The 20,304-nt window shown below is 46.9% G+C and overlaps 1 protein-coding gene across 1 annotated transcript in view; it reads left to right on the top strand.

The window, feature by feature from the left end:
- LOC126176176 (uncharacterized) overlaps positions 1-20,304 on the top strand; it is a 127,091-nt gene that overhangs the window by 63,075 nt on the left and 43,712 nt on the right. The window contains exon 6 of the mRNA XM_049923317.1: positions 507-700. Coding sequence (XP_049779274.1) covers positions 507-700 — 194 coding nt within the window. The remainder of the gene's footprint in view (positions 1-506; positions 701-20,304) is intronic.

Genomic DNA, 20,304 nt, shown 5'->3' with positions numbered 1-20,304 from the left:
TCTTTTATCTTATTGAGATAAAGTCCAGCCGACACAGCGCCATCGGCTAAGTCCCGCTAATGGACAAGCGCAAAGCGTGCATAAGTGAATCAATGTTTTTAGTTTAAAACATGAGAGGGGTAGGGGAAGAAGATAAAGAACATGGAAGAGATAATTATATTATTGTCTATAATACAACATACAATGTGTCGGTTTGGGAGGATTCGGTCTTGTTACCTGTTTACCTACCTGGTTTCGGGAGGATTCGGGGCTGCGCCCCTCAGGGACAAAACCAATAATAAAAGACGCCTAGCGCCACTATGAAGCGTCAGTGAAAGTTTTGTACCTAACAAAAATTGTTCCCCGTGACGTGATCTACCACTCCTAGACGTTTGATGCAGAATCAAAAGAACCCTGCGTATAACAAGAGTAGAAGCGGATCCAGTATCGATACCTGTCGGAAACCAACTACCTGTGTTTCTTAATGCGTCATGTTACAGTTTCTCCATTAAGCTCGTTGTTCACAGGTGCGCAAGAGCTGCGCGGAGATCGAGCGCAACGACTCCGGCGTCGGCAGCGAGACGAGCAAGAGCAGCCGCAGCAGGTGGCAGTCGGGCGGCGCGGGCTGCGGAGGCGGCGGGGGCGGCGCGGCTGCGGGCGACCAGGACCAGCTGCAGTGCGAAGACTGCGACCAGCGCGTCGACACGCACGTCACCGACAGGTACGACCTGCAGCGGCGGCGCAACTTCAGAGGCGGGATCATCGTCCTTGTTGGCCGCGTTGACCCGCCTCCAAACACATGACGATATGCGCGCATCCCTGACTCACTAGAGGATTCGAAATGACAGACATTTTTAATTGCAAAGGTATTTTATATATTAACTAGCTCTTTCACCGAAGCTTCGACCACATATGCATTCAACACATTTATTGAACACATCTCTTCTCTCCCTTCTCTGTGTCCACGCCTTTCTCCCATTTCTACCGAACCAAGTATGCATTCGACATGCATATTGAATGCACCTCCTCCCCCTTTGTGTGCACATCTCTCTCCCTCTGTCTATCCACTTCACCCTCCCACCTCTATCTATTTCCTCATTACCACTCTGTTTCTTCATCTCCTCCTCTCCCCACTCTTTGTCGATTTTCTCCACCCCCTCTCTCTAACCATATCTTCCTCCCCCTCCCTCTAACCATATCCTCAAAATGGTTCAAATGGCTCTGAGCACTATGGGACTCAACTGCTGAGGTCATTAGTCCCCTAGAACTTAGAACTAGTTAAACCTAACTAACCTAAGGACATCACAAACATCCATGCCCGAGGCAGGATTCGAACCTGCGACCGTAGCGGTCTTGCGGTTCCAGACTGCAGCGCCTTTAACCGCACGGCCACTTCGGCCGGCAACCATATCCTCCTCCCCCTCTGTCTTTCCCCTTCCCCCTCTTCCTTTTAGACCTGCCCACTACGCCTTTCACCTGCCTCATGCATCTGCCCCTCCTTCCCCATATCTGCCCATTTCCTGCTCCTTTACTCTGTCCTTCCCCCTCCTCTATCCATCTCAACCTGTCCCCTTTCAAGCTCATTGGCATGTGTAGCCCCTTCAATACAGTTTAACAACGCAGGTTGATACTACTCCAACAACACACCTCTTATGCAGGACAGGGTGCACATCATGGGCTTAAAAGCGATCTATTTGCCCCTGATGTACAGGCTACCTCACAAAGGAGGTAGAGAAAACAGATACAAACTACTCCAATACAATACACTTATCACGCAGGGCAACCAACTTGTGAGGCCCAGAAAAATATTCTTTGCCTTTGACATGCTGACTACCCTGCAAAGTAGGTTGATTTGGCAGACTGATATTGGTCCCCCACATTATACCTGTCATGCATGGTAGTCTTTAGGTCAGTCTTTGGAAAAACACGTTTTTGTCCATATCTACACTTCTCTTGGAGCTAGGACATTATAAATTCCACAGTGATGATTCTTGTGGGCCCTGCGGTGTCTGTGCCTCATTTGGTTGAAATTGATCCAGGGGTTTGGGAGGAAATCCTAGACGTGCACATACACACACATGCACTCTACTTTGTTTACGTAACACATGAACTAATTACAAGGGCCAAAAAATTAGTAACCTACCACGACACCATTATCTATAGGGAAACTGCAATAGCAAAATGTAGCAAAACGCACTAAGACCTGTAGAGGATCAAAGATTTATGCATAGACTGGCAGCTGACCCTGAACATAAATAAATATAACGTATTGCGCACAAATAGGCGAAGAGATGCACCACCATTCGATTACACCATTGGCGAGAAATCGATAGTTAAAGTAACGACTGTGAAATTCCTAGTTGTAACCACCTGTAGTGACCTAAAGCGTAATGTCCAAATAAAACAAATGGAAGAAAGCGCAGCTGCCATTGATTCGGAGAATCTTAAGGAAATGTAATTCGTCCAGGGAAGAAGTGACTTAACAAAACACCCGCTCAACCAGTTCTTGAGTGTTGGTGATCAGTCCTCTGGGACCCTTACTAAGTAGGGTTAGTAGAAGAGACAGAGAAGATATAGTGAATAGCAGCACATTTAGTCACGGGATCGTTTACTCAGTGCAAGAATTTTAACGCCAATCCAGTGGCTTACATTACAAGGGTCTCGTACATCACAAAGGTTTTCGACTGAAATTTGGAGAGCGTGCGTGCCAAGAAGATTCTGGGAACACATAACATACTCCCACTTACATCTCGCGTAATAGTCAATAAATATAAAATAAGAGGAATTACATGTCATAAGGAGTTTTTTCGATAATCATTCTTCCCACACGACTTTCGTAAAAACAGTCCTGCCAGACGTACCCTCAGCTAAACACGGTAATGTGGCTTTCAGAGTACAGATATAGCTGTAGAGACATAACGTTAATACCATGTAAAGCCACCTCTAGCGTCAATTCGAAGAGTAAGTGTGTCCACAAGTTTCTTTAGGTAGGCCCATTACAGGAGTGCTGATTCCTACTTTTCACCCGCTGTCTAACAACAGTCTGACAGAGAGACCGCATGGCAACCGGAATTTTTTAATTTTTTTTTAAATTTATGGTATGTGAAGTTCAGGACTCAAATGTCGATCAACCAAAGCACTTCAATGCAACTCTAAAGATTCTCAAGAAAATCGACTTTGAAATTTTCGGGGCGTCATTAATTCCGTGCATCATGGTCGATTTTTGTTGACGGGCCACATGGCTCCTCTTCAGTGACCGTGCGTCACGATCAGTTAACACACACTTTCGTCCGCGATCTTACTTAGCGGATGATGTTTTCTCACTTTCCCTGTATGCAGTACAAATCTTCGCTACGATGTCTCTTGAAATACCAAACACTTCGACTACCTTGGTTACGGAAGCAGCACCATACGAGCACCAACAGTTTGCCCCCGTTCGAATCCCCTTATCTCCGACATAAGGCACTCACAATTACACAGAACGCTGTTCTGACCGCGACTGACACGTGTGAAGTAGTGTGGAGATTGCGCAGGTGCCGTTTGTGGTCAAACACAACGGCGTATCTTGGCCAGCTATTTGTGATTGCATCAGCAACAGGTAGCAAGCTCACTTAGACGGTAAGGAAGGGGGCAGACTTAGCAACGACTGCGAGAGTGGTTAGGTACGACGCAGTGTAGCAATTACGCAGATTGCAATCTATTTTATGTGGCGGGATTAATTCCTGGACAATGGCGGAGCTGGCGAATCTGTTGTGGTAGCTCTCTGGAGTAAATGCGTCCCGGCTCAAGCTGATGAACAAACAACAATAGTAAATACATCGAGAAAGTAACAGGCTCGTGTGAGTAAAGCACCCATCAGAAAAATAAACAACTGAGCCGGCAGAATGCCAGTTACTCATCGGATTATATGTTGTCCGCTCGTGCCGAAAGTGTGGCGAGCTAACACGAGCTTCTAACCTAGATGTCGGCATTTTCGTATCAGACTGGGACAACCTTCTACGTCAGGCGCTCCGATAATGCTGAAATACAAAAATATTCCGGCTTGCAAACTGCAATAAAAATTATCACAAATTTCAAGTATTAAACCACGTGACATCTACGCAGTTTTTATTGGCTTCCGGTACGTACCCATACAGCTAACTCAACTCTGGCTATAGGATTCTACAGTTTGTTTTGACAATGCAGCGTATACATTAATTGAAGTCGTTAAGTTCGTAAATACGAAGTTACTTAGCAAAGGACAGATTCCAACATAAAACAAATTTTACGTCCACACGTAAACGAGCAAACAAGACGAATACGTAACACAAGATACAAAGAGGTAATACGCTATAAAAATCCTACTGGTACCACAATAAAAAATAATGGTAAAACGCGTTTAGTGTGGTACACATTTGGGATATTCCCAATTCATTCCGTAGCAATGATGATGCATCGATATTAACAATAAAAACCTCTACGCCGTTTTCAGTCTCAGACTAGGCTCTTAGCATGGTTTGGAAAGTGGTTCCTTTGACTAAAATTTGACGTCCTATCACAAGCATTGTTGTCAGGCCCACAATTTGACTCTCCACCGAGGAAAGAACTTGTTAGAAAACTTTTCTTTTCAGTGGTTCCAGATGTTTAATATGCACAATACTTCATTAAGCTGTATATTCATTATTAGATATTCTGTACATCAACAAGCTAGCAGCCTTCTCATCCCATTCAGAGCTAGAACTGAAAGCAAAACGATGCACATTCATGCTTGGCGGTACCCGCTTTGCTAACAGTGGTAGCTGCATGTAAGTGGCAGAATAAAAGGTGTCCGATGGGTCCGTCGTTCGGTTTCGTAATATATCGGATTTTTCTGGAACACTTCAAGTCGACTTCCCTATTTTTTCACTTCTCAGGGAATTAGTAACCGTAGTGCCAAAATTGCGTCGTGAAGTTGAAAGTTGCAGTTCCTATTGGTAACGCCGAGCGCCGATTGCGTCGACATTTCTCTCGGACGGCTCTGCCCACCGCAAAGACCAATATTGTCATTTAGATTTTTGTTCATCAGTTTCAGCAACCGTTTTTGAAGAATGTCGATGTGAAGAAATAGCACAGCAGTTGCGTTGAAATTGTTTTTTAACCCAACTAATGTGCTATTTCTTCACATCGGATATGTTGTTATTCCATTCACACCGGCAACCCCCCCCCCCCCCACCCCCTTTCCTGTGCAATCGGACTACTTCCTTGTGCCTTTTATACTTGCTTCACACAGTCAAAGAGAAAGACTAGACGTGAGGAAAGCTAAAAAAGTAGTAAGACTCCTTCACATAGTGAAAGTAAAATTATGTTCTACTACAATTTCAAAAAAGCACTCCGTCTCCAGGCCACGAGTGGCTTACTGGGACCATCCGGCCGCCGTGTCATCCTCAGTGGAGGATGCAGATAGGAGGGGCGTGGAGTCAGCACACCGCTCTCCCGGTCGTTATGATGGTATTCTTGACCGAAGCCGCTGCTACTCGGTCGAGTAGCTCCTCAATTGGCATCACGAGGCCGAGTGCACCCCGAAAAATGGCAACAGCGCATGTCAGCCTGGATGGTCACCCATCCAAGTGCCGACCACGTCCGACAGCTCTAAACTTCGGTGATCTCACGGGAACCGGTGTATCCACTGCGGCAAGGCCGTTGTCCATACAGTTTCAAAAGAACAACCGCAAATATTTACGGAAAATTTCGAAAAAAAATGTAATATAAAATAAAAGTAACAGCACTTGATATTGCTATGTCAGTATCATTATAACGACATATCGGTGAAAAATAAATAGTCGATATATACCGACAATATTTTCTTAGAACAGCCCTAGCTGTAACACTACAGCCTATTATGATTGGAAGAAACACTTTATTCAATCACGAACACGCGACCGCGAACGCACAGGCGGCGGTCGCGTGTTTGATCGAATCATATTCGTGTTGACAGCTAACATCAGCTTGACAGGAGCAGATGGAGGGCCAGTTTTAGGCTATGCTGCACAGATAGGGTTTTCTCCGTAGTTGGTTGGTTGGTTGGTTGGTTGGTTTGGGGAAGGAAACCAGACAGCGAGGTCATCGGTCTCATCGTATTAGGGAAGGACGGGGAAGGAAGTCAGCCGTGCCCTTTCAAAGGAACCATCCCGGCATTTGCCTGGAGCGATATAGGGAAATCACGGAAAACCTAAATCAGGATGGCCGGACGCGGGACTGAACCGTCGTCCTCCCGAATGCGAGTCCAGTGTCTAACCACTGCGCCACCTCGCTCGGTCTTTCTCCGTAGTTCCACCGGCCGCTAAGGTGACCTTGTGACCGGGAAAACCCGTCCATTGGGCAGCACAATGGCTGCTCCTTTCTCATGGGCGCTTTTGGTGTCCAGTGCAAATTTAAAGCTTACCCCAAAATTAATAAATATTGAACCTCATGCATCACTGAAGAGTCAGTAGGCTTATTTGAAACGGAAAGGATGGACGAATACGTGTGTAAAGACGTGCCTTCGGTATCCGCATTAATTTATAAGTTAATGTAAGTTAAATGTTATAAATAATTCCTGAATTGTAAAACTGAATATCTCGGCAACGCATTATGCCATTACAACAAATGAGGGGTCTATGGATACGTCTCGTAGAACTGTGCCGGACTGTGATAATAGATTTAATTAAATTATTCACATAATTAAATGAGAGGTCGACAAGTGGATCTCAAATTAAAAACAGATTTTCTTACTAAATAAATAGAGAAACTTTAGAAGTGGCGGCAGTACTGTAAACTTTAGATAGACAGGAAATTATTTAATGTATGATTTAAATTGTTTGTTAATATTTACACTTTTAAGTCCGAAAACGGAGGAAAACCACACAAATTATTGTTTATAAATAAGCTACGACAGATAAAAGAAAACTAATAACAGCATAATATTTCTAGGAAAATTTCCGTTTGATCTGATGTATCATATATTTACTAAAGGTTAAAATTAAGAATTTAAGCAATTTTTATGTTCAGTAGTTTACATGACTTCAGTGGTGCTTGAGCGAGGTTTATATGAATGTGTGGTGTCTAGTCTTTTGAACAGACACCACGCAGAATCAGCAATTGTTATTTACATTTATGATGGAGGTTCCTTGGGCAAACAAAGGCATTTTGGTGGGGAGTAGAACATTGGTGTGACCAATTCTTGATTACTGCTTGAGTGTTTGAGATCCACATAAGGTCCGATTAAAGGAAGACCTCGAAGCAGTGCAGAGGCGTGCTGCTAGATTTGTTACCGTTAAGTTAGATCAACACACTAGTATTTCGGAGATGCTTCGGGGTCAAATGGGAATCACTGGAGGACATATGAGCCGGCCGAAGTGGCCGTGCGGTTAAAGGCGCTGCAGTCTGGAACCGCAAGACCGCTACGGTCGCAGGTTCGAATCCTGCCTCGGGCATGGATGTTTGTGATGTCCTTAGGTTAGTTAGGTTTAACTAGTTCTAAGTTCTAGGGGACTAATGACCTCAGCACTTGAGTCCCATAGTGCTCAGAGCCATTTGAACCATTTTGAACCATATGACATTCTCTGTGCGGGGCGCTATTGAGGAAATTTAGAGAACCGGCACTTGAGGCCGCCAAGGCGCATTTTCAGTAGGGAGCACAAAAACAAAGATAAGATGAACGGAAGCCAGGGCTCGTACGGAGGTTTGTGAACAGTAGTTTTTCCCTCGATCCATTTGCAAGTGGAATAGGAAAGGAAATGACCAGCAGTGATACAAAATATCCTCTGCCAGGCACATATGGTGGCTTGCCGAGTATGTATGTAGATGTAGATGCAGAGAACCAAATACACACATCAAAAAAGTTTTCCATCACCTCAGTTCCGAGAGTTCCGGAACCTGTACACAAAATTAGAATACAGATCAACATAAACATCATTTCCGCCCCTCTTATTGCTCATGAAAACCACAAACTGCATGTTGTACCATACAGGGAGACCTTCAAAAGTGGTGGTCCAGATTACTGAACACACCAGTACCTCTAATACCCAGTATCACGTCCTCTTGGATTGATGCGTGCCTGAATTCGTCCTGGTATACTATCCACAAGTTCATCAAGGCACTGATGGTCCAGATTGTCTCACTCCTCAACGGCGATTCGGCGTAGAGCCCTCAGAGTGGTTCGTGTGCCACGTCGTTCACAAACAGCCCTTTTCAATCAATTCCAGGCATGTTCGATAGGGGTCATGTCTGGAGAACATGCTTGCCACTCTAGGCGAGCGATGTCGTTATCCTGAAAGAACTCATTCACAAGATGTGCACGATGGGGGCGCGAATTGTCCTCCATGAAGAAGATATAGATGCAGTATAGGTCGGAGTGTGGCATTCACGTGTCGTACAGCCGTTACGGCGCCTTCCATGACCACCAGCGGCGTACGTCGGCTCCACATAACGGCACCCCAAAACAGCAGGGAACCGCCACCTTGCTGCACTAACTGGACAATGTGTCTAAGGCGTTCAGCCTGATCGGGTTGCCTCCAAACATGTCTCCGACGATTGTCTGGTTGAAGGCATATACAACACTCATCGGTGAAGAGAACGTGATGCCAACACTGAGCGGTCCATTAGGCATGTTGTTGAGCCCATCTGTCCTGCGCTGCATGGTGTCGTGGTTGCAAAGATGTATCTCTCAATGGACGTCGGGAGTGAAGCTGCGCATCATGCAGCCTATTGCGCACAGTTTGCGTCGTAACACGACATCCTGTGGCTGCACGAAAACCGTTATTCAACATGGTGTCGTTGCTGTCACCGTTCCTCCGAGCCATAATCCGTAGGTAGAGGTTATCCACTGCAGTAGTAGCCCTTGGGCGGCCTGAGTGAGGCAGTTGCTGTCTCTCTCTATCTCCTCTATGTCCGAACAACATCGCTTTGGTTCACTCCGAGACGCCTGGACACTTCCCTTGTTGAGAGCCCTTCCTGCCATAAAGTAACAATGCGAACGCAATCGAACCGCGGTATTGGCCGCCTGAACTAAAGACAACACGAGCCGTGTACCTCTTTCCTGGCGGAATGACCGGAACTGATCGGCTGTCGGAACCCCTCCGTCTAATAGGCGCTGCTCATGCATGGTTGTTTACATCTTTGGGCTGGTTTAGTGACATCTCTAACCAGTCAAAGGGACTGAGTCTGTGATACAATATCCACAGTCAGCGTCTATCTTCAGGTGTTCTGGTACCTTTCTTTGATGTCAGTAGATAGAAGTCTGAGAGCTCGCGATTCAGATGTATCATAGCTGCCAAATCAAGCTCTTAGATAGCTAGATACACTATGTGATCAAAAGTATCGGGACATCTGGCTGAAAATGACTTAACAGTTCGTGGCGCCCTCCATCGGTAATGCTGGGTTCAGCATGGTGTTGGTTGGTTGGTTGGTTTGGGGTAGGAGACCAGACAGCGAGGTCATCGGTCTCATCGGATGAGGGAAGAACGGAGGAGGAAGTCGGCCGTGCCCTTTTGAAAGGAACCATCCCGGCATTTGCCTGGAGCGATTTAGGGAAATCACGGAAAACCTAAATCAGGATGGCCGGACGCGGGATTGAACCGCCGTCCTCCCGAATGCGAGTCCAGTGTCTAACCACTGCGCCACCTCGCTCGGTAGCATGGTGTTGGCCCACCCTTAGCCTTGATGACAGCTTCCACTGTCGCAGGAATACGTTCAATCTGGTGCTGGAAGGTTTCTTGGGGAATGGCTGCCCATTCTTCACGGAGTGCTGCGTGGAGGAGAAGTATCGATCCCGGTCGGTGAGGCCTGGCACGAAGCCGTTGTTCCAAGACATCCCAAAGATGTTCTATAGGATTCATGTCAGACTCTGTGCAGGCCAGTCCACGACATGGATGTAACTGTCGTGTAACCAACCACTCCGCCACACGCCGTGCAATATGAAGAGGTGCTCGATCGTGCTGAAAGATGCAATCGCCATCCCCGAAATGCTCTTTAACAGTGGGAATCAAGAAGGTGCTTAAAACATCAATGTTTGCCTGTGCTGTGATAGTGTCACGCAAAACAACAAGAAGTGCAAGCCCCATCCATGAAACACACGACCACACCGCAACACCACCGCCTCCGAATTTTACTATTGGCACTACACACGTTGTCAGATGACGTTCATCGGGGATTCGACATACCCACACCCTGCCATCGGATCGCTACATTGCGTACCGTGGTTCGTCACTCCATACAACGTTTTTCCATTGTTCAATCGTCCATTGTTTACGCTCCTTACACCAAGCGAGGCGTCGTTTGTCATTTACCGGCATGATGTGTGGCTTATGAGCAGCCGCTCGACCATGAAATCCAAGTTTTCTCACCTCCCGCGTGACTGTCACAGTACTTGCCATGGATCCCGTTGCAGTTTGGAGCTGGCCGATGTGGCCGTGCGGTTATAGGTGCTTCAGTCTGGAACCGCGTGACCGCTACGGTCGCAGGTTCGAATCCTGCCTCGGGTATGGATGTGTGTGATGTCCTTAGATTAGTTAGGTTTAAGTAGTTCTAAGTTCTAGGGGACTGATGATCACAGATGTTAAGTCCCATAGTGCTCAGAGCCATTTTTTTACAATTTGGAATTCCTGTGTGGGTAGATGTGGGTAGATGTGTGTCTATTAGACATTGCGACCCTCTTCAACTGTCGGCGGTCTCTGTTAGTCATTACACGAGGTCGGCCTGTACGCTTTTGTGCTGTACGTGTCCCTTCACGTTTCCACTTCACTATCACATCGGAAACAGTGGACTTACGGATGTTTAACAATGTGGAGATCTCGAGTGTACAGAAGTATGACAGAAGTGACACCCAGTCACTTGAGACAACGTCGAAGTCCGTGAGTTCCGCGAAGCGCCGCATTCTGCTCTCTCAAGATGTCTAATGACTACTGAGGTCGCTTATATGGAGTACCTGGCAGTAGGTGGCAGCACAATGCGCCTATTATGAAAAACTTATGCGTCTGGGGGTGTCCGGATGCTTTTGATCACATTGAGTAGTTGCTTTTTCTCGTTACTTTTGTTTCAGCACACATGGGCGTTTGTTATTGTATTGTAATAACATCGGACGCAGCCTTGCGCCTTGTGTGTCAATTGCAGCAGCAGCGCGTGTGTGTCATTTCTGACAAATGTCAATAGTTTGGGATTGTAGAGCCCATTAAATACACATGATCGTCACTCTTGAATGTTCAGATAATGATGTAAGGTCCGTTGGTTTCTGTCAGAATTTAGTCATTGTCTCCTTGTTTATTACGATGACCTAAGGGGACCACTCTATATGTGTAAAAATACTCGTGGCTAGTATGAGTGTTGTTTACGAGGTAACTGATTATAAGGCAGGAGGTCTAAACTAGTGCCCCCTCAGGAGTCTTGTGGAATTTACTTTAAGCCTTGAGTATTCATATTACGGGCTGTCGGATCGTCGTCCATTGTATGCAGATGTGGCACGTCGGTTTGTTAGATTGAAAGTCTGCTAATCCTCAAATTGAGTAGAATGATTCGTCATACATTACAATGTTCTCACGCGGTCTTCTAAAAGATAGCGAATCGCACAAGTCAGAGAGCTTCTCTTTCTTATAGTTATTTATTGAACTGAAAAAATTATTGCTTTGAAAAGTATCTGGGCAAATTATTTTCCGTTCATTGTTCAGTCCGAGCTCGTGCGCTTTCTTCAATGAACTCGTCGACAAGGAGCTGTTAAGCTTTAATATTTCTTCTTCTTTCAACTATCAAATATTTTAAGTCTTCTGTGCAGTTAAACATATGTTCACCTCTTCAGTATAAGAGATATATTTCGCAGTAGCAAAGATAACAAATGCTCGTAATTCTTGAGATATTCACAACTACAGCCCTCTTCATTCACTGGACTTTTTTTTTGTGTGGTCCATACTGTTTCCTCCTCTAAACACGGAAAGAAAAGATCTTTCAGTAGAAGAAGTTCACTGTGAGAGGTATCAGAACGATTTCCACTTACAACTTTCGACTCGGTCGTTTCCGGACGTGGGTCCCTTACCTCAAATTGATACATTTTACCCGTCTTCGTCATCCTTGATCATTTGTAACCCCTCACAGAATGACCTTTTACTGCTCTCAAGACTATTAAAATTTATAATGAATATTAGAGATCGCTGTGTCTCCCTCTCCGAACGACATCGAGTCTTACAAGCAATGGACGATCTAAGACAGCAAAATGATCAAGTCTGTGATGCTGTTCCACTAGACACAATGCAACTGTTCTTAGTCGTTGTCGACGATGCGTTGCGGTGGAAATTGTGTATTTTGAATATACGCCACCGTAAATTACACCTGCGTGTACACGACACTAAAATCTTCTCACTTATTTCTGTTTTCATTAAAGAGGTAGTCAGTTTCAAAGAGGGTATACATTACCTTTGGATACCCTTTACATCAAAGTTTGTACCGCATCCCCACGGATATTGTTACCGACGGTACTCTGGACCGTAATGTTCATTTCTTTCTTAATTGAAACAGAATAAACTGCCTGTTCCTGATTAGGCTGGCAAATCGTTAAACTGACTTTATTCACTCACAGCACACCTACCTTGCCAGTGACGACTGCTGGAGTGTTCTACCTGACATCGTCGCAATCTGGCCGTACTAGTTTAGGTTTCCCACGATTTCTCCAAACAGCTTCAGACTGATAGATGACGAAACAACGTGTTCAGCAGCACCATGGCCGATTTTTTTCGTTGTCCATTCATGTCGGGGAAAAGCTGAGCCTCGCAGAAATACAAATTTTTGCATTAGGTCAGATCACTGTAACATGTAAGCCTCTCAGGCATTCGCTAACAAACCTTCTGTAGAAGTGAGGGTGAACCAAACGGTTTTATGGAAAGTGAAATTCACATTCCTCCTAAACAGAGAAAGTATCACGGCGAGGAATTTTTTCCAGTAAAGCGGTGGACTGTCCAGTGACTTGCAGAAACCGTTCGTTCAGCTGGCTAGAAAATAGAGTGTCGGATTCCCATGATGCCGGTGGTCATCGGTTCCCCTTGTCTTGCTACTGCGGTTTCCGCTGCATTTTTTCTATCAAGTATATCTCGAGTTCAGGGGAAAGTTCTTGCTGTATTTTCATGATCCATTATCAAAGACAGATAGTTGGTTTCATGAATTACTTGCACAAAACATCGTAACGATGTAGAACAAGTTATTTTACATTTACATCGAATATTAATTTGTAAATATGGCTACACGCTGAACATTTATATATACTTTTTTAAATATGCAGATATGAGCCAGTAATTCCCACCCACCACCTTTTACACATCACAATAATAGAAATTCTTCTACGGAACAGAAGGAGTTGTAAAGAAGAAACTTTTTCAGTTTGTTTTCAGATTTTACTGTGCTGCTTGTCAGACATTTTGTATCTCTGGGTAAGTTATCAAAAACTTTAGTTGTAGCACTGCGCACACGTTTTTGTGCTAAAGACAACCTTAATGTGGAGTAACGAATGTCATTTTCCTTGGTATTCTAATTAAGCACACCATTGTTCTTTTTGAACTGCAGTGACTAATTTACAACGAACTTCGTGAGGGAATAAATGCACTGTGAACGAATAGTCTAAATGCCTAACTCCTTAAACAGATGTCTACAAGATAATCACGGGTGAGCACTATAGCCGGCCGGTGTGGTCGAGCGGTTCTAGGCGCTTCAGTCAGGAACCGCGCAGATGCTACGGTCGCAGGTTCGAATCCTGCCTTGGGCATGAATGTGTGTGATGTCCTTAGGTTAGTTAGGTTTAAGTAGTTCTAAGTTCTAGGGGACTGATGACCTCAGATGTTAAGTCCCATAGTGCTCAGAGCCATTTCAACCATTTTTGAGCACTACATATTATTCAAGATGTACGTTTTTGAGCAGTGAATAATTTCTTTCTTAAAGATGATTTACCACAGATCCATATGAATTTATTGACTGAAAGTACGAAAAATATGTCAACGTAGTGCTTTGTCTCTCCACAAGATTTTGAAAGATTCTGAGTGTAAATGTGACTGAACTAATTTGTTTTAATACACTCCTGGAAATTGAAATAAGAACACCGTGAATTCATTGTCGCAGGAAGGGGAAACTTTATTGACACATTCCTGGGTTCAGATACATCACATGATCACACTGACAGAACCACAGGCACATAGACACAGGCAACAGAGCATGCACAATGTCGGCACTAGTACAGTGTATATCCACCTTTCGCAGCAATGCAGGCTGCTATTCTCCCATGGAGACGATCGTAGAGATGCTGGATGTAGTCCTGTGGAACGGCTTGCCATGCCATTTCCACCTGGCGCCTCAGTTGGACCAGCGTTCGTGCTGGACGTGCAGACCGCGTGAGACGACGCTTCATCCAGTCCCAAACATGCTCAATGGGGGACAGATCCGGAGATCTTGCTGGCCAGGGTAGTTGACTTACACCTTCTAGAGCACGTTGGGTGGCACGGGATACATGCGGACGTGCATTGTCCTGTTGGAACAGCACGTTCCCTTGCCGGTATAGGAATGGTAGAACGATGGGTTCGATGACGGTTTGGATGTACCGTGCACTATTCAGTGTCCCCTCGACGATCACCAGTGGTTTACGGCCAGTGTAGGAGATCGCTCCCCACACCATGATGCCGGGTGTTGGCCCTGTGTGCCTCGGTCGTATGCAATCCTGATTGTGGCGCTCACCTGCACGGCGCCAAACACGCATACGACCATCATTGGCACCAAGGCAGAAGCGACTCTCATCGCTGAAGACGACACGTCTCCATTCGTCCCTCCATTCACGCCTGTCGCGACACCACTGGAGGCGGGCTCCACGATGTTGGGGCGTGAGCGGAAGACGGCCTAACGGTGTGCGGGACCGTAGCCCAGCTTCATGGAGACGGCTGCGAATGGTCCTCGCCGATACCCCAGGAGCAACAGTATCCCTAATTTGCTGGGAAGTGGCGGTGCGGTCCCCTACGGCACTGCGTAGGATCCTACGGTCTTGGCGTGCATCCGTGCGTCGCTGCGGTCCGGTCCCAGGTCGACGGGCACGTGCACCTTCCGCCGACCACTGGCGACAACATCGATGTACTGTGGAGAACTCACGCCCCACGTGTTGAGCAATTCGGCGGTACGTCCACCCGGCCTCCCGCATGCCCACTATACGCCCTCGCTCAAAGTCCGTCAACTGCACATACGGTTCACGTCCACGCTGTCGCGGCATGCTACCAGTGTTAAAGACTGCGATGGAGCTCCGTATGCCACGGCAAACTGGCTGACACTGACGGCGGCGGTGCACAAATGCTGCGCAGCTAGCGCCATTCGACGGCCAACACCGCGGTTCCTGGTGTGTCCGCTGTGCCGTGCGTGTGATCATTGCTTGTACAGCCCTCTCGCAGTGTCCGGAGCAAGTATGGTGGGTCTGACACACCGGTGTCAATGTGTTCTTTTTTCCATTTCCAGGAGTGTAGTTCATAAATGTGCTTTTTCCATTTTAAATTCTTATCAATGTGGACGCCCAAGAATTTTGAAGTTTCCACCCTATCCATTATTTCCTCACCAAGTATTACACTACTCATGGGTGTAGTACCTCTAGATGTGCCAAAATGAGTATGTGGTGTCTTTTTACAATTGAATATGAGACCATTCACAGAAAACCAGTCAGTGATACTTCTAGGAACATTGATTACCATTCCATGTTTCTCTAGGTATGCTTCGATTGGTTGCAGAAGTAATTCTGCTTGTTGTATATTAGACGGCAGATAATTTACATATATGAAGAACAAGTGTGGACCTAAGATCAAGCCTTGGGGAACACCATAGGTGATTTCTCTCCAGTCGGAGTAATGTCCAGGGACTACGTTGGTTGAATTACTGAGTACAACTTTCTCCATTCTTTTGGTTAGATATGACATTATCCAGTGGTTGCCTATGCCATCAATGCCATAAAACTTCAATTTATCTAGGAGAATACTGTGTTCACACAGACAGATGTGTTAGATAGGTCGCAGAAAATACCAACCGGCGCTATTTTAATGACGTAATTTGTTAACGGTGTTAGTTGTTCGTGAAATATATGAAACGAAATTTAAGCGCTCTCTCTCTCTCTCTCTCTCTCTCTCTCTCTCTCTCTGCTTCCCTTCTTTACTCGTCTTCTTCCAGTGTCGCCCATGAAAGCTAAAAGCTTGACATCCAAACGTTAGGTAGAAACGGAGAAGTAAAGTATTCGGACTGAAGGCGACGTATTAGTAATAAAAGTATTACTGAGTGTTATGATTTGCAGGACGACAAGGAATAAAGCTTGTGACTTCTGAGAGCGTTTCTTAGTGAGTATGCGAGCAACGTAAATAGCGTCAATGATCCCATACGTTGAAGATAAGTGATTTCGGCACTCCATTCTACGCTTTACATTGTAGTTCTGGTATTGTTGTGAGCAGCTGCCGGTGTATTCAAGGTGGCGCGCTGGTGCGCCAGTAACTGGAAACGCAGCCGTAAACGGCCTCGATTGATTGGTTTCCGATAGCGCAGGCAGTCAGCGTCGGCTTACAACCTGTTGCGTGAGTGTGAGCCCGTCCGTCTGGCAGTGGCAGCACAGTCCACTAGCAAAGGCGATTCCGCGGGAGAGGCTGCGCCGGCCCTAGGTAGTAGCTAGCTAGTGCGCCCACCTCATTTCCCGCGGACCGACCTCGCCTCGCCGGGTCCGCGCTTCGCTGCCCGCGCGTTGCATCTCTCGTCTCTTCGCGGTGGATTGCCAGCAGACAGAAAAAAAGTAACAGTCGCAGCGAACGTGCATTCCGTCAGTTTTCACCGTCAGCCAACTGGAACGTTTGTGGAATCCTACCTACCTTCTCTGCGTGGCGTTCTAGTGAATACACTCAAGACAAAAAAAAAGACGCATCACTAAGGAGTTATTCGAGGAGGACGGAAACCGATAGATGCAATTTACATGTATAGACAAACAAATGATTATAATTTCAGAAAAATTAGATGATTTATTCAAGAGCTTCACAAACTGAGCAAGTCAGTAATGCGTTGGTCCTAATGTAAGCAGTTACTCGGCTTTGCATTGATTGATACAGTTATTGGATATCCTCCAGAGGGATATTGTGCCAAATTCTATCCAATTGGTCGCGTTAGATCGTCAAAATCCCGAATTGGTTGAAGGGCCCTGCCCACAATGCTCCAAACGTTCGTCATTGGAGAGAGATCCGGCGACTCACTAGCCAAGACGGGGTTCGGCAAGCACTAAGACGAGCAGTAGAAATTCTCATTGTGTGCGGACGGGCATTATCTTGCTGAAATGTAACATAATGAGACATCTTCGCTGTCATCGGGTCTCGGTTCAAAGCGGCACTCACCACTGAAGGCAATTCTATTCCAGTCGAAGTGATTTCAGACCGAAGATGTGCCTGGAGAAGCCCTGGACAGCGGTGAGATACCTACCTGATTGGCGCCCGCCATACCACCGACAACCAGGAGCAGTGGTCTGGGGTGCCATTTCTTTTCACAGTGGGCCCCATAGGTTCGCCGGCAGTTGTGGCCGAGCATTTCTAGGCGCTTCAGTCTGGAACCGCGTGTCCGCTACGGTCGCAGGTTCGAATCCTGCCTCGGGCAAGGATGTGTGTGATGTCCTTAGGTTAGTTAGGTTTAAGTAGTTCTGAGTTCTAGGGGACTGATGACCTCAGAAGTTAAGTCCCATAGTGCTCAGAGCCATTTGAATCGTCGAGATCCAATGACAGAACCACAGGCACATAGACACAAGCAACATAGCATGCACAATGTCGGCACTAGTACAGTGTATATCCACCTTTCGCAGCAATGCAGGCTGCTATTCTCCCATGGAGACGATCGTAGAGATGCTGGATGTAGTCCTGTGGAACGGCTTGCCATGCCATTTCCACCTGGCGCCTCAGTTGGACCAGCGTTCGTGCTGGACGTGCAGACCGCGTGAGACGACGCTTCATCCAGTCCCAAACATGCTCAATGGGGGACAGATCCGGAGATCTTGCTGGCCAGGGTAGTTGACTTACACCTTCTAGAGCACGTTGGGTGGCACGGGATACATGCGGACGTGCATTGTGCTGTTGGAATAGCAAGTTCCCTTGCCGGTCTAGGAATGGTAGAACGATGGGTTCGATGACGGTTTGGATGTACCGTGCACTATTCAGTGTCCCCTCGACGATCACCAGTGGTGTACGGCCAGTGTAGGAGATCGCTCCCCACACCATGATGCCGGGTGTTGGCCCTGTGTGCCTCGGTCGTATGCAGTCCTGATTGTGGCGCTCACCTGCACGGCGCCAAACACGCATACGACCATCATTGGCACCAAGGCAGAAGCGACTCTCATCGCTGAAGACGACACGTCTCCATTCGTCCCTCCATTCACGCCTGTCGCGACACCACTGGAGGCGGGCTGCACGATGTTGGGGCGTGAGCGGAAGACGGCCTAACGGTGTGCGGGACCGTAGCCCAGCTTCATGGAGACGGTTGCGAATGGTCCTCGCCGATACCCCAGGAGCAACAGTGTCCCTAATTTGCTGGGAAGTGGCGGTGCGGTCCCCTACGGCACTGCGTAGGATCCTACGGTCTTGGCGTGCATCCATGCGTCGCTGCGGTCCGGTCCCAGGTCGACGGGCACGTGCACCTTCCGCCGACTACTGGCGACAACATCTATGTACTGTGGAGACCTCACGCCCCACGTGTTGAGCAATTCGGCGGTACGTCCACCCGGCCTCCCGCATGCCCACTATACGCCCTCGCTCAAAGTCCGTCAACTGCACATACGGTTCACGTCCACGCTGTCGCGGCATGCTACCAGTGTTAAAGACTGCGATGGAGCTCCGTATGCCACGGCAAACTGGCTGACACTGACGGCGGCGGTGCACAAATGCTGCGCAGCTAGCGCCATTCGACGGCCAACACCGCGGTTCCTGGTGTGTCCGCTGTGCCGTGCGTGTGATCATTGCTTGTACAGCCCTCTCGCAGTGTCCGGAGCAAGTATGGTGGGTCTGACACACCGGTGTCAATGTGTTCTTTTTTCCATTTCCAGGAGTGTATATCAACGGGGACGGGTGAAAATGTGTGCCCTGACCGGGACTCGAACCCGGGCTCTCCTCCTTACATGGCAGACGCTCTATCCATCTGAGCCACCGAGGGCACAGAGGATACCGCGACTGCAGGGACTATCTCGCACAAACCTCCCGTGAGACCCACATTTTCATCTTGTATGTCCACGCACTACATTCGTAGTATCTCACCCCAACACACTCATTACTCGTGGAAGACATTCTTACCAAGTCCCGTAAGAGTTTTGGGAATATCTGTGCATCCGCACAGAAGAAGGAGGTCATGGCCGGTGTTGCCAGACCTGTACAGGGTGTTACAAAAAGGTACGGCCAAACTTTCAGGAAACATTCCTCACACACAAAGAAAGAAAATATGTTATGTGGACATGTGTCCGGAAACGCTTAATTTCCATGTTAGAGCTCATTTTAGTTTCTTCCACATACGCTCAATGGAGCACGTTATCATGATTTCATACGGGATACTCTACCTGTGCTGCTAGAACATGTGCCTTTACAAGTACGACACAACATGTGGTTCATGCACGATGGAGCTCCTGCACATTTCAGTCGAAGTGTTCGTACGCTTCTCAACAACAGATTCGGTGACCGATGGAATGGTAGAGCGGACCAATTCCATGGCCTCCACGCTCTCCTGACCTCAACCCTCTTGACTTTCATTTGTAGAGGCATTTGAAAGCTCTTGTCTACGCAACCCCGGTACCAAATGTAGAGACTCTTCGTGCTCGTATTGTCGACGGCTGTGACACAATACGCCATTCTCCAGGGCTGTATCAGCGCATCAGGGATTCCATGCGACGGAGGGTGGATGCATGTATCCTCGCTAACGGAGGACATTTTGAACATTTCCTGTAACAAAGTGTTTGAAGTCACGCTGGTACTTTCTGTTGCTGTGTGTTTCCATTCCATGATTAATGTGATTTGGAGAGAAGTAATAAAATAAGCTCTAACATGGAAAGTAAGCGTTTCCGGACACATGTCCACGTAACATATTTTCTTTCTTTGTGTGTGAGGAATGTTTCCTGAAAGTTTGGCCGTACCTTTTTGTAACACCCTGTATACTTATATGGATATGGTGTCTGTTCTTTCGGACAGAACAGACATGTCCGAAAGAACAGACACCATATCCATATAAGTATATTTATCTTGTGGTCGCAAATTTAACCAAGGCAGGTGGAGCACGATCTATTTCAAACACACTGAGTACCCTCCAAATGAAGGATCTGTCTCCTATTAAGGGGTAGTAGTT

The sequence above is a fragment of the Schistocerca cancellata genome, chromosome 3 (assembly GCF_023864275.1).
Source record: "Schistocerca cancellata isolate TAMUIC-IGC-003103 chromosome 3, iqSchCanc2.1, whole genome shotgun sequence".
In the NCBI taxonomy this organism is placed as follows: domain Eukaryota; kingdom Metazoa; phylum Arthropoda; class Insecta; order Orthoptera; family Acrididae; genus Schistocerca; species Schistocerca cancellata.
The sequence above is the reverse complement of the archived record's forward strand: the minus strand, read 5'-3'. Positions and strand labels throughout refer to the sequence as shown.